The following is a 15,300-nucleotide window of genomic DNA, read 5'->3' on the forward strand; positions in this document are numbered from 1 at the left end:
TTCTTTAAAATATTTTCTACAATGTTTTACACTTACCAAGTTTTAGAAGAAGGTAGTAGATTATATAAACGTGATTGTGCAACAAAAGCAATAATTTTCAGAGGATAATATTCTTTTGAATACATGGAATCTGACAACTGGACAATGTAAATGGATTCTCTGTGCCTTTATTACAGCCAAAAGACTGATACTGCAATTAAATGACCCCTTTCACTCAATGGACTGAAGACCTGACTGCATTTGCCATTTATAAGTGGATTGCCTATAGGGGTAAATTTGTATGGACAAGTATAAAATATGGAATACATTTATACAGAATACAGTAAGTTAAAATGATAGTCATATAAATGTATTAGAAATGTACATATTTGAACAACTTTAGAAAGTATGTAAAATTGCAACTGTTGTTACAATGACATATTTTTTCACTTTTTTGGTGAAGTGCTTTTTATGTATTTGTCTTCTCTTTGACAATGTATGCATCTCCTTCATTATCTTTGAGTTTGGCTCTTTTTTCCTACTGAGAAAAAGTAGGTAGGACATAGAGAAAGAAACACATTAGGACTCTAACTATAGACTTCTGGAGGAGTCACTGGGAAAACACTGTGGGAGGAAGGGTAATGCTATTGGTTGAATGCAATGATATCTATGCCATCTGGCAGAGAACAAGGCAAGAACCTGGTAATTATAGCTCAGAAGCCCAACCCCTGTCTATAGGCTTCTATAGGATTTATATGACTATTCAAAAAAAAAAAAAAAGACATATGGAAGACCATCAAATTGTCCTGCTGTTTTGCTTTTTAAATGCTGTTTTAAAAAGGAGCAGATATCCCTAGGAAAATATCATATCATTGTTTTATTTTTTCTTTTCACATGCTTTTTCTTTCCTCGAAAGACACGGGATATGTGACTGCCTGGGTGGGGTCGGGGGAGTTGATCCTTTCATGGCTGGAAGGTATGAGCCAGCCAAGAGTGAACTTCACAGACTAGCCCTCCAACTGTGTGAAGAGTAAGATTCAGTGAGCATGGTGGAATGTAAATTGAAATCCTCTAAAATGGCAGTAAAAGTCTGAGAATAAAAGAAACATAAGCCCAGAGAGAGCTGTATATTTTGTCTCCCTTAAAAGGACAGTACCTTGGGGAACCTCGATCTCAGAATTGAACCTCTAGACCAAGTATACACCTCAAGAACCACCAGCCTATAACAACACCCAGGATGCCAATCAACACTCCTTCTCTCACAGGCTGAATTCTTGAACTCCCATCAGGCAGCAGTTCTCATACCAAGGTTTCACTACATATCTTCTCAAATATTTTCTCAATTTCAGCTTTGTCCATAGAATCCTTCTGTAATTCCCAATGCTCTTCTATTGAAATCCAGAAATAAAATACTCAACAAAATCAAACTTTTTACCTGAACTTCGGCATAGTGGTATGAACCATGGCAAAACAGAGAGTCTACTCCCTAACCAGAATAAACTCAGATGCCATTTAATAGGACTTTATAAAACCATCATTTTTTGATGATGCTTCTCTTTTTATTCAGTCTATTTTAAAAAAATAAATTCTGAGGAAATACTTTCTTGTTCTGTATGTAGAACATTATTATAAAATTCCTCCGTTTGGAGAAGAGCTGGAAACAAATAATTGCTAGGACACTAACACATTTTGATACTAGGGATTAGAAATAACTAACTTGTAAAAAATTTCTTTTATTCACATTTCATTACTTTCAAATACATATTACTAGAAGAATACACTACGGGAATATTCAGAAATACCTAATAAACCCCAATAAATAACATACCTGTAAGATAAAAGGCTTTATACTGGTTCAGCCGAAGGGACTGTATTTCTCCGTATTTTCCAGCTGCACCACTGTTGGGATGGAATAATGTCTGGAGGAAAAAGAAATTGGGGAGATTACAAAGTAGTCTCTTTTGCTTAATGTCATAGGAAGTTGCATACATTCCAATAGAAGAGAATACCTGTAGCTCAGGGTTGAACTGTGGAGACCTTTCTAAGCTTGATGGTTTTCTTGCAGATGTTTCATTACCCAATTAGGTAACCTCATCAATGTGAGTGAATGATGACAACATTCAAACCGATGTTACCTAGTTGAGTAATGAAATGTCTGCAAGCAATCAACTAAACTCAATGAGTATCAAGAACTGTACATACAAAAATTCAAACAGTATTATGCATCTAATTATGTTGCTCCCATTAATACTTACCGGTAGAAGAATCCAAACTGTTAATTGCTTATTTCCACTCCCATGGACTTTTTAAATCTAGCTGGGCTGAACTCTGCACACTCCTCAGAATTAGAAAAATTTCAAAAAAAGAAATGACTCTCTCTAGCATGTATATTTAATTTACTAGGCTTGTTTGTTGCTTTTAAAATATGTAATACTAATTAAGCAAGACAAAACAGGAGCAGGGCAAAAGAAATATATCTGCCACATGAAACCTATATACAGTATTTAACTCCATTTCCTAAAATTAAGGTCCATTTTATTCAATGGGCCTTTTTTTAAAAAAAATGTCTTTACATTCTGAACATGATGAAAGAACTGAAATGCCACACATGGAAAACAGATTTATTGTTGGCCTCTGAAACAAACTCTCTTCCCATACCCTGCAATTAAAACAGGTCCTTTCACTTGTTTCTTTTCTGCATGCCTGCTTCAGAAATTCACATTCTTGAGCCAATAGGAAACAATCATAAATCTGTTTTATAGAGCAGAGTCCTCAAAGAAAGCTTTCTTTTACTTCTAATAGTGATGCATCTCAACTCTGTCATATATTTCTCCTCCAATAACGCCAATTTATGTACCTTCACTCAACCCTTAAACCCTTGGTTCTCAATTTCATACATTTACAAAGGCCCTAAACACATTTCTAGGCTCCGCAGGACTACAGACACAGAGATTAATTCATTTGTACAAGACTTGATTTTATAACAAACAGAATAATGGAGAAGCATAAAAAAATAAATTCCAGCACTCTATTACAGTTGCGGGAACAGCCTGAATCTTACATCTCCCTTATATCATATATGATATCAGTATTATCAGGAAACAGCTGACATTACAAAAACATAGCTAGTTTTATCAATATTTGACTACCACCACTTTCATCGTCATACCAAATTGAGCAGCGTGCATATTTTACCAAGGAAATGATAGTAATTTTTCTCACTGATCATATTAGATCTCTGATTAAAATGTTAAATTATAGTAAGAATACCAACAATTGTGAAATGCAGGCATAACTACTTCTGCAACTTTATCTCTTTAAAAAAAAAGTTCCTATCATTTTCACTGTCAAGACAATATAGTATTGTAGGCAAACTTTCTAACTTTCACAGTTAGATTATTGCAACGCACTCTACATGGGGCTACCCTTGAAAAGTGTTCGGAGACTACAGTTGGTCCAGACAGTGCGAGCTGTCGTGGGTGCACCTAGGTACACCCACATTACACCAATTCTCCGCGAGCTGCACTGGCTCCCTATTGGTCTCTGGTCACAATTCAAGGTGTTGGTTATTACCTTTAAAGCTCTACATGGCTCAGGGCCAGGTTATCTTCGAGACAGCCTTTTGCCGCATAGCTCCCAGCGACCGGTAAGATCCCACAGAGTTGGTCTCCTCCGGGTCCCGTCAGCTAAACAATGTCGGCTGGCGGGCCCGCAGGGGAGGGCCTTCTCTGTGGCTGCCCCAGCTCTCTGGAACCAGTTACCTCCTGAGGTCCGGACCATCCCCACCCTATTGGCCTTCCGAAAAGCGGTGAAGACCTGGCTTTTCCGGCAGGCTTGGGGCCGTTGATCTCGCTCTTGTGATCTGGCGAGATCCGGCCATGAATGGTGTAAATGAGTTTTTAATGTTTTTAATTTTTCAATGTCTTTTTATAATGATTTTTTAAATGTATTGTGAGCCACCCTGAGTCTTTGGAGAGGGGCGGCATATAAATTTAATTAATTTAATTAAATTAAATATGTTCTTAAAATATGCATTTATGTAAAACCTCAGCTACTGCCTCCACAATGGACAAAGATAGAATGTTTCCCTTCAGCTTTCAGGAAACCTGTCTGTATTTTTATTTTAATTCATACCATTTGTTCACAAAGAAAATCAGTTTTAAGAGAGCTTACAAAACCACTCGGAGAAGTAGATTTGTGATGAAAGAGGTGCCAGCAACAGATTGAAGTTAGCTGGTCTAATTGTTTTAATTGTAGGGATGATGATGATTTAAGAGCACATGAGAACATATGCTTAGTGAACAATACTGATATTACAACAATTCTAGAAGAAAATCTCAATAATTCCTTTAAGCAAACTAGTGCAATCACTGGAAGATGGTGAAACTATTCTACTAGTCTAGCATGGGAAACATGTAATTAAAAAAAAAAAGGATATGTTTGAAAAACACACAAATTGTTCCCCCTAGCTAGATGTAGAATTTCTGGAGCCTGTTTCCTTCTTCCTCCTGTTGTAGAAAAAGGCATCATAGTCTTCTCCTGCTTAGAAATCTTAAACAGAGCTCTTCAGTGAAAGTATTTGGAAGGAACTTATGGGCTTCTCCATTTGCATTTATCACCTTTTAGAAAGCAGGTTAGCACAGAATTTGGGGACTAAAGATTTTGGAATGCTGATTAGTCCTGGACTTTTTGCTTAGTGAAACAACAGAACTGCAAGGGGAGAATTTAAATCAATTGTATGAAATTGCCAAGAAAAGCAACAAGTTGAACGTTATTCGTAAAGGCACAATTTTCCACTGAAATTTCTTTAAAAACCTTAAAAGATTTTCTTTAGAAAATAAGGGAAGAAAGTTCAGAGATGGAAATGTCATCAATTTCTTAAGGCATAGACAAAGTTAGAAGGGAAGCTATTAGCTCTTTTTCTCAGGCAGAAAGGACAGTACACAATGAAATTACTATGAGAAAAAATCATATACAAAATTCTGCATTTCTATTCTTAAAAAAGCTTTAGCAATAAAAAGTAGAAAGATTACATAAATGTTTTTATTGTGCAAAAAAAGAAGTAATTGTTATTATAACCAACTGCTGTATAACTGTAATTATTAGAACTCAAATCAAAGGATGGAACCACTTCAGCACAAACCTACATACATTCCTTACTTGGGAATAACCTCCTACTATTCCTGCCTTTGCAATGTTATGTAAATGGAGAAAGAAACTTTAAATAGCACACCGAGAATCTCAGCCACAGAGTGCCTGCACACATGCACACTCATTGTGCATGAAGTCAAACTACTAGTCCTCATAACATGTTATATAAAAGAATTGGCAATTGGTTTCAGATGGAAGTTGTTTCTTCCCTGTACAGGCCTGGGGCTGAACCAGAGATTTTCTTCATGCAAGGCAAATGCTCTACCGCTGAGCCGTCATAGTGTTTCTAAGAGATAATGGATGAATTTTGCTTAAGCATTAAATTGTTTACAGATCAACTGCCGTGCTCAACAAGAATGAGAGTGCAAGTAGGAGCAATCTTTCTGAAGCGGACCAATTTTGCAAAAAAGTATGTGCTGTCTTAATGCCTTTATGTAACTATTTAATTATATTTCATAAAATACACGTGTGATTGATAGTAAAATTTAAGCTTATGAAATACAATTGAGGATTTAATTGACTGTTTTACAGCTAGCAGTTCAAGCTTGAAACTGCATTCCATTCTCTTTTATGAGATGGAATAACAGGTATTTCCCTAAGTAGAATTGAGCATCTGAACCTAAAAATTGGTCTTAAAATGAACTTTTAAATGAACTTAAATGAACTTTTCAATTCCATGCGAATCACACAGGGAAGCTTGGAGCATTTTAAGACCAATTCAAAATATTCAGAAGAAAAACAAGATAAAGCAAACCAGTTTAAATATATATATATATATATATATATAAAATATAAAGCAGGAGCAAGGAGCAATGTTAAATTTACATTGTTTGTGACAATGATAATCATTTGAAATGTGAGGAATTTTAGGGAAGTGCAGAATTTGCAACCTTCAAGTAGTGGATGTTGCTACTCAGTGTTCAGAAGGTTAATGCCATACCTGGTGTCCTTTGCTTGAGTACCCGAACAGGACTTCAGAGATATCTATCCCATCAAAATGTCTGTTGGGAGGAAGGGTAGCATTTGCTAGAGATACCAATGTAGGAAATATGTCTAAAGTGCTGCAGAAGAGAATATCCTGTGATTAGAATATAGGCTGATCTTGGCAATCAAATTATGAAAAAAGACTTACAAACCTATTCCTAAGGCTACCTCATCCGATGCCAAAATACAGATAATGCAAAATATAAAATTTTGGAGACCTTTTCTTTTTAGGCTTGTGTGTATGTGTGTGTGTTTGAGTCCACGTACATATAAACCCATTCTACAAAATAAAGCATTAAAATTCTCCTTGTAATGCAAACCATAAAATTAGGATACAATCTGCAAGTTCTGATTTGGCATAGTATTTGCTGTATGGGCTGGACTGGGAAAGTTTGCAAAGAGAAAATTCTACTGAATTATGATGGACAGCAGAGATTTCACAAACAACCGTAGAAGTATTGAAAAGCCTTGCACACGATACTGAAGTCCTAGTTTCAATTTACTTGAGCTCTGTGGATCTCCTCGTGGGTTTGTCAAATATCCCTAATATTTTAACAAAAGAATGGTAGGCTCAGAATGGGAGGTGATGCCAGGGAACATCTAATCCAAACAGCAGAATCAGAGGACAACAGTGTGTCCTATGAAGTGACTTCAGGAGACTTCTGGTGTTCATAGCCAGTGCAAGAATCATTTAAGTGTTTCTGAAAGGTGGCTCTTCGGTCCCTCCTTGAAAATCTCCAGTAATGGGGAATATTCTACTTCACAGAGCAATCCTGGTCGACAGCCCCTTCCATCAAGAAATTATTTCTAATACTTGAAAAGCTCTTCATCTAGTACACAAATGAGTATTACCAGGAAGTGATAAATCAAATGTCTGAACCACAAATATATAGGCCATACTGAGTCTGCACAAGTGGCCAATCCCCCAATAATCCTCTCCCAGCAGACTCTTTAATCACTACAGATCTTTTTGAAAGTCTCGACTAGAGATTGAAGAAGGGAGGAAGTGACAGAAAATTTCTCTTGCAAGGGTTCCTTTATGCTATTAGTACGTTGGATACAATCCATGGTTTTATTACCATGTTTATTTATTTATAAAAAACATGTTTAGATGAATATTTTTTAAAAAAGCGTGACTGTACTGGGAAATTAGAAATCAAAATTAGACCTGATGAACACATTAGCACTAATGAAGATTTTTCTGACCTGAAACTTATCAGCCCACTTAAGAAACTTATGAAATGTTAGCTGAGGGAGCTGAAAGAAACTTGGGTTTTTTTTTTCCCTTTTCCATTCAATTAATTTTAGCATGACTGCTAAGAAACAAATAGGCAAAACAATAAACAACGTTGAGAAAAATTGAAAAACAACAGTATTTCTGTGAAAAAAATGTTCTGGCAAGATCATAAAGCTGATTGCTAAACAAATACAACTCCAAGCAAAGAATACACTGGGGACATCCAGAGTGTTGCAAAATTAATGTGTATGTGTGTGTGTGTACACACATGTGCTCACATCAGCATACTTTGCAGAGCTGAATTTAAGCTCTCTTAGATTTATACCTAAATTTTTAATAAGTTTCCTGGATGTAAATTGTAGGGATCCATTTAGGAGTATGGAGAAAATTATTTCTGAAAAAAGCATAGAATCCTCAGAGACACTAGAATATAGCAAAGGGTATTCACCTGAGGAAGAGGCAATGCCACTGAGGGCTGTTTGCTCCTGAGAATTATTTGTTTACCTCCTCTTGATGAATCATCCAGGATTTAGAAAAAAAACCTACATTGTTCCAAATGGAATCCAAGAACTTGAAAATAGGTTTGGCTTGTTTGTTCCTACTTGGCTGCTTGGTGATTTTTTTTACAAAAAAAAGTTGAATGAGTCCAGAAATGTGGCCTACAGTAATAAAAATTGAAGATCCAGTTTGTGGGGGCAATAAGCTGACTTTGTATAAAAATATACAAAAGTATGAAGGCTATTGCTTAATGCACTGTAAGCCGCCCTGAGTCTCCGGAGAAGGGCAGCATATAAATCAAATCAAATCAATAAATAAATAAAACAGCATAATTTGGAATGTTAAGGTTGTAGGACTTGGAATCTTAGCAAGATGAGATGAATGGCTACAGGGGTTGATATTTACAGCATGATGCCTCACCGCACTTGTGATCTGTACTGCATATTTGAGCAAAGTGACCATTGAAAACCACACGGTAATTCTATGATCAAAGGCAAATCCTTTTTCAGATATAAATGTCTGATGAAAACAGCCAGGCTCACTATGTCAAATAATCTCATTAGTGTGTGCGTTTGTGGGGGTGGGGGTGGAGAGGGAACAACTGTTCTGCCATTCTGCAGTCTACTTATATTCTTCACTGAAGTAGGAGTTAAGTATTATGCAAACTGATGTAGAATAAGATCCTGTCTCCAATTCAAAATGAAGATTATGGGATGGGAAAATTGAGGGTTATCTGCTTAATGCCTAGAGAGCATTTGGAGGACTAGTCAATCCGATTCCGATCGGACACAGGTGAGGTCTTATATCAAGACCTACCTAGTGGCGATAAAAGCGGCAAAATCTAACCATTTTTCCGCTCTTATCGTATCTGCAGAGAACCGCCCAGCCGCCCTGTTTAGGGTGACCCACTTCCTTCTTCGGGGGGGAGTGCGGGAAGATCCCTTGCAGGGTCGTGCTGAGGATTTTGTGCAATTCCTGCAAGATAAAGTCGCTCGGATTCGGGATGGCTTGGACTCCAATTGGATGAGTCCACGGGAGGAGACGAGGGCAGGTCTTGAGAATGTTATCTGGGAGGAGTTTGAGCCTGTGGCTCCCGAGGATGTGGACAGGGTTCTGGGTAAGATTAGTGCCGCCACGTGTTTATTGGACCCGTGTCCCTCCTGGTTGGTACTGGCCTCCCGGGAAGTTACACGAGGCTGGCTCCAGGGGATTATAACTGCTTCTCTGAGTGAGGGTGCCTTTCCCACCGCCTTGAAAGAGGCGAAATACGAAAGATTTCCGACCTCCGGGTGTTTCGCTGCGCTCTGAAGACCCTGTTGTTCCGCCAGGCAGGGCTATTAACATAATGTTTTAAATTGGGGTATTTTAAATTTCTGGGATTTTAATTGGAGCCTAATTATTTAATGATTTTAAATTTTAATTGTTGTCGTGTTTTTTGTGTTTTTAAATAGGCTGTACACCGCCCTGAGTCCTTCGGGAGAAGGGCGGTATAGAAATAAAATTATTATTATTATTATTATTATTATTATTATTATTATTATTATTATTATTATTATTATTATTATGATCATGGGGATCAGGGGTAGGTTCTAATTACCTTTACTACCGGTTCGCAACGGGATCACCCGCGCCTTGCTTCTGCACATGCGCAGATCACTTCTCATAATGTCAGGGTCAGTGGGTGGAGCCTCCCGCTGGTTTTACTATCGGTTCTATAGAACCAGTCCGAACCGGGGGCAACCCACCACTGATGGGGATTCTGCAACAGTAGGAAGTGTGAAAAATGGTCACAACTCACTTTTTTCAGTGCCATTGTGACTTTGAACGGTCATTAAATGAAAGGTGATAAGTCAAGAACTACCTATATTTAATTCTTACTTTCTTCCCATCTTTCAAAGTATAAGAAGGGAACTACCATGTTTCCCCAAAAATAAGACCCTGTCTTATATTTTTTTGAACCCTGAAATAAGCGCTTGGCCTTATTGCCATGCGCTCAAAAGCCCAATTGGTCTTATTATCAGGGGATGTCTTATTTTGGGGAAAACAGGGTAATAAAACACAAAATATGAAATTCCCTGTTTATTTATTTATTTATTTATTTATTTATTTATTTATTTTTCGAACTTCTATACCGCCCTTCTCCTTTTGGACTCAGGGCGGTGAACAGCCAAGATAAAAAACATTTATACATAAAAGTTAAAAATAGATTTAAAATAATTAAATAAATTTGGCCCGTAATTTAAAACTTATCAATTTAAAATCCATATCAAATTTTAAAACCAACCATAAAATCAGGACAATCCGGCTAACTGAAAAAAAAAGGTTTTTAGAAAAGTCTGGAGGTCGGAGATCACTCATATCTCTGGGGGTAGATTGTTCCAAAGGGTAGGTGCCACCAAAGAGAAGGCTCTCCCCCTGGGGGTCGCCAGCCGACATTGTCTGGCCGACGGCACCCTAAGGAGGCCCTCTCTGTGGGAGCGAACTGGCCGGTGGGAGGCAATTGGTGGCAGAAGGCGGTCCCGTATGTAAGTATATGTATTCGGTATCTTTCTACTGAAATGCTCACCCCTCTGTCCCATGTTCCTAAATAAGCACACATAATGGGGAGATTTCCCTATTAAAGCAATGATCAAATCAGGCTTGTTTAGCTTGAGCAAAGTGGCCGTATCGTGTGGTCACCCATGGTGCCCTAGTCACTCCAGAGTTCTTGAGAGAGACCAGAAAATGCACTTAGGTCTCACAGGGTCTCTATTCACTTTCTGTCCCTGGTTACTATTGGGATTTGGAAAGTAACAGGGCAACAAGATCATAGGCAACACATATAACTGTAGGGAAAGTAATCAGCATGAAACAAAGGATGAACTCAAGGAGAAACATTGGAAGGGGAACACAGAATTGAAAGAAAAAATAGTCATGACCATGGGTCACTAGTCCAGTCTAAGTACTGTAGTGCATACTTAATACTAGGGAGTTAATTATTAAATATCAGTAAAAACAGGGTGATCTTGTTTATTTTTTATTTATTTATTTATTTTTATTTGATTTATATGTCGCCCTTCTCCAGAGACTCAGGGAGGCTTACAATGCGTTAAGCGATAGCCTTCATACTTTTGTATATTTTTACAAAGTCAGCTTATTGCCTCCACAAACTGGGTCCTCAATTTACCTACCTTAGAAAGGATGGAAGGCTGAGTCAACCTTGAGCCTGGCAAGATTCGAACTTACTAATTGCAGACAGCTGGAGTTAAATTACAATGCATTAGTCTGCTGAGCTATCCAGGTTCCTTATGTTTATAAACAAGAAGGTCCATGAGCAGAATTTTGCCATGATCTCTGGCCTGAAAATGAACAGTTCCTGAATCCTTTGGTGTAACTTAATTCTCAAGTGCATGTTAACATGACTTCCTGTGGGTGTACTTCATTTAACTTAATTATTCTTCTAAATTTGGATTAGTTTGAACATTTTTCATGAGACTGGCTCACTCCCTAGAAATGGCAGCTAACTTGCTGAAATACTGCTAGCTTTCTTCATGAAACTATTAGCACCATATGTGTTAACAGCTGTCTTGGTTTTCTCGAGAAACAGTATAATCAACACAAATACACAAGTATTTTTATGCTTTTTAGAGAAAATAATTCTATCAGACACTATTTTTCCCAGAAAGACAATATCTTTCTAGGATATTTCTAGGATAGCCTTTTCTTTTAGGGAGCTAAATCCAATCAAATATATGCAAATATATTTTTGCCTTTAGGCTAGTTCTGTAACTGCAGCCCCAAAGACAGCTAGTCCTCGACTTACAACCATTCATTTAGTGACCATTTGAAGTTAGAACGAAAAAAGTGACTTCTAACTGCTTTTCATAGTTACGACCGTTGCAGCATCCTCATGGTCATTTAATCAAAATTCAGATGCTTGGCAACTGGTTCATCTTTATGACTGTTGCTGTGTCCCAGGGTCATGTAATAATAATAATAATAATAATAATAATAATAATAATAATAATAATAATAATAATAATTTTATTTCTATACTGCCCTTCTCCCGAAGGACTCAGGGCGGTGTATAGCCTGTTAAAAGCACAAAGACAGACATCAATTAAAAATAATTAAAATTATTAAATAGTTTTGGCTCAAATTTAAAACCCCCAAAATTTAAAACACCTAATTTAAAATCATTACATTGATAGCCCGGCCTGGCGGAACAGCAGGGTCTTGAGAGCACAGCGAAATACACGGAGGTCGGAGATCTTACGCATTTCCGGGGGCAGTTCATTCCACAGGGCAGGGGCTCCCACAGAGAAGGCCTTCCCCCTGGGTGTTGCCTGCCGACATAACTTGGCCAATGGCACCCTGAGGAGACCCTCTCTGTGGGAGCGGACTGGCCGGTGGGAGGCTACTGGTGGCAGCAGTCGGTCTCGAAGGTACCCAGGTCCTATGCCATGGAGCGCTTTAAATGTGATCACCTTTTGCACCCTCCTGACAAGCAAAGTCAATGGGGAAGCCAGATTCACTTAACAATCATGTTACTAACTTAACAACTGCAATGATTCACTTAACAACAGTGGAAAGATCATAAAATAAGGCAAAACTTATTCAACTGTCTTGCTTAACCAAGGAAATTTTGGGGTCGATTTTGGTCATAAGTTGAGGACCACCTGTATCTCATTTACTCACCTACTGTATTTGGGCAACCTTACTTTTTAGCCATGCAGAACTGAATGCCCCACATCTTTACAATTCTATCTTATTTGATGGAATCCTTGGTGATCTTTGGTAAGGTATAATTGCTGAAGATCACAGAGAAGTTTTTGACATATCCTAAATGAAGCTATAGTTGCTCTCTGCTTCAAAAGTCCCTCTCAATGGCTAGATAATAAAGCATGGAAATGAAATATGAAACATGAAATAAATGTAAGAAGAAAATATATGAAGCGGTTTTTTATGGGAGATAAGCCACTGTTAAATAATTGGTAAATGAGAATAATAATACAAAGGGATATAATAAATTGTCAAATGAGAGAAATTAAATAACTTGTAAATTTATGCGATTAAGCATAAAAGAATTGTAACCAATCGATACATTTTCAGTAATTGTAATGGATGATGGTTATTTTATGTTGTTTAAAAAAAATATATTTTTTTTAAAACTCCCTCTCTGTATTTCTCACCTGGAGAAATAAGTAAACCTGTTCAAATAAAACTGAGGAGACTCTTCTCAGCTTCTAATGTGCAAAGACACATTCTTGTTGCAAGCTCCAACCAAAGAAGGGCAAGAAAAGACATCCTAACACTTTGCAGTGCTGTGGCCTTTCTATATTACAGTTTTTTTATTATTCGTGGTCTATAAACCCTGGCTTCCTCCACTTTCTAGTTATTTCTGGATAAGTCCAACAGAAAGACAACCATTTGAATTTTTCTTCAGGGAGGATTTTTCTCTTCAAAAGTGAAACTTCCCAGAGTCCTACCACTATCTTCTTCAAATGAATGTGTGTGGGTTTGTGTCTTCTCTTTTTGCTATATGTTTCTTCTTCTGCCAAATACCACTTAAGAGGAAGAAACAAGTCTTGACTGATTATAAAGATTTCCCTTTTTCCCCCTAAACGCCCTTTAGTATCTTTTTACTTCTCAAACCATCTGCCGCCCTATTTGGCCTAAAGTGTTCTTCCCGTAATGCCTACTCCATCTTAATGATTCTAGACAGACAAATGAAATCCCAAACCTGAGATGATAAATTGGCAGAGATAGAATATTTGTAGACCAGTGCCGGAAAGGAGTGGGGTTTGCTCCCTGTTTATATACAAGTGGCTAGCCCTGTCAGGTGTTGGTAAGAGTGATCTTGCTGGTTTCTTGATTAGGCTGTTGTTTACTGTTAGCTTATTTGTTTGGAATTGGAATAGTTGTTGATTGGAGTATTGTTTACGTCTTGATTGTTGGTCTAGCATTAATCTTGGTGTTAATCTCTGCTTATCAGGGTGTTGATTGTTGATGAGGAAGTGTATTGTCTTTTTGTTTCCTTTTGTCATTTTGATTGTCTCCTTTGAATGATATGCGCCAAATTGGCACAGCACACATTTCTTTGGGGGACCAGTGTGTATGTTTTTTTGTGTGCATGTCCACTCTCCTTATCTCTCCTAAAAATACATCCTCTGGAAACTATTAGTGAGGCATGGATGAGGTCTTAATAATCATGGTTTTACTCACGCAACCTGTTGTGCTAAATAGGGACCCCAGTAAACAAACTAGAAGATTCCAGTTACCTGAACATTTATTCTATAAATACATGATGGAAAAAAGTATTTTTCTTTTATTTCTTTTTTTTAACGTAAATATGATAACACTGTTTCTTCCATAAATACCTTACATAAGCACACAAAGTCACATCCATAAAGAGAGAAGTTTCTCAGTCTGCAGACTTAAGTCAAGGGACCAACCAATCAACGACAGTGCCATTTCTTCTGTTCATTAGATGACCTACTTTACTGGCCTAATTTTTAACAAGCAGGAAATCATTAATGCCTTGCTACTGGCATTCATCAAAAGCAGTGGTGAAATCTGAACCGGTTTGCTACTGGTTCGCTGGCCGTGCATGTGCGCACATGTGCAATTCACACTAAATGTGCTGCGCGTGCATGCGCAATACACACCAAAATGAGGCTTGGGAAGGTAAGTAGAACAGCGGGGGTGGGTGGGGTGGGGTGGAGAATCAGCTGTGGCGTGTGATCTTGGGAACCTTTTTAAAAAGTTTTTTAAAGCATTTTCCACTACTGGTTCTGGCGAATAGGTAGTAAAAAATACTTTAAAAAAGTAAAAAAAAGGCTTGGACGATCACAGCTGTGCCGCACATTTGTCCGAGCTTTTTTTTTTTTTTTTTACTTTTTTAAAGCATTTTTTTTACTACCTATTCACCCGAACCTTTAGTAAAAAAAATGCTTATAAAGTTAAAAAAAAAGTTCCGACGATCAGCTGAGCAACACGCAATTGTCGGAGCTTTTTTTTTTAACCTTTTTAAAGCATTTTTAACTACCAGTTCCGGAGAACCGGTAGTAAAAAAATGCTGAAAATGCTGATGTTCCTGGTACTATATTGTTGAGTTGTTCCTAGACTTCTGTGCTCTTTCAAGTTTTTTTTTAATATACATATATTGACTTGAATCAATGTGTTTAATGGGTGACCATATTAAAAAAAAATTCTTAAATGGTTTTTTTCTGGTTATGAATGGACATATAAATGATGACAAAAGAGTGTTCCAAAGATGGGGTATCACCCAATGAAAATATCCTGCAAGCAAGAGGATCCAAAAAGGAGAATCAGGAATTAACAGCAGCTTGTGACAAGTGAATTTGAACTGGGAACTATGCATGCCAGAAGAAAAATCGTGTGTTAAGCTTTTCTATCACAACCTATAGGTTCTAAAGATGCTTACTCGTATAAATGCAGGCTGTTTGTGT

The 15,300-nt window shown here is 37.5% G+C and overlaps 1 protein-coding gene across 4 annotated transcripts in view; it reads right to left on the reverse strand.

Moving 5' to 3' along the window:
• ARSG (arylsulfatase G) overlaps positions 1-15,300 on the reverse strand; it is a 127,664-nt gene that overhangs the window by 6,617 nt on the left and 105,747 nt on the right. For all 4 annotated transcript variants that reach the window (XM_070937724.1, XM_070937727.1, XM_070937725.1 and 1 more), the window contains 2 exons: positions 6,071-6,191; positions 1,808-1,898 (listed from right to left, as the gene is read on the reverse strand). In XM_070937724.1, coding sequence (XP_070793825.1) covers positions 1,808-1,898; positions 6,071-6,191 — 212 coding nt within the window. The remainder of the gene's footprint in view (positions 1-1,807; positions 1,899-6,070; positions 6,192-15,300) is intronic.

This window comes from Pituophis catenifer, unplaced genomic scaffold, assembly GCF_029215685.1.
Source record: "Pituophis catenifer annectens isolate HBS135680 unplaced genomic scaffold, rPitCat1.0.hap2 SCAF_2, whole genome shotgun sequence".
NCBI classification, from domain to species: Eukaryota; Metazoa; Chordata; class Lepidosauria; order Squamata; family Colubridae; genus Pituophis; species Pituophis catenifer.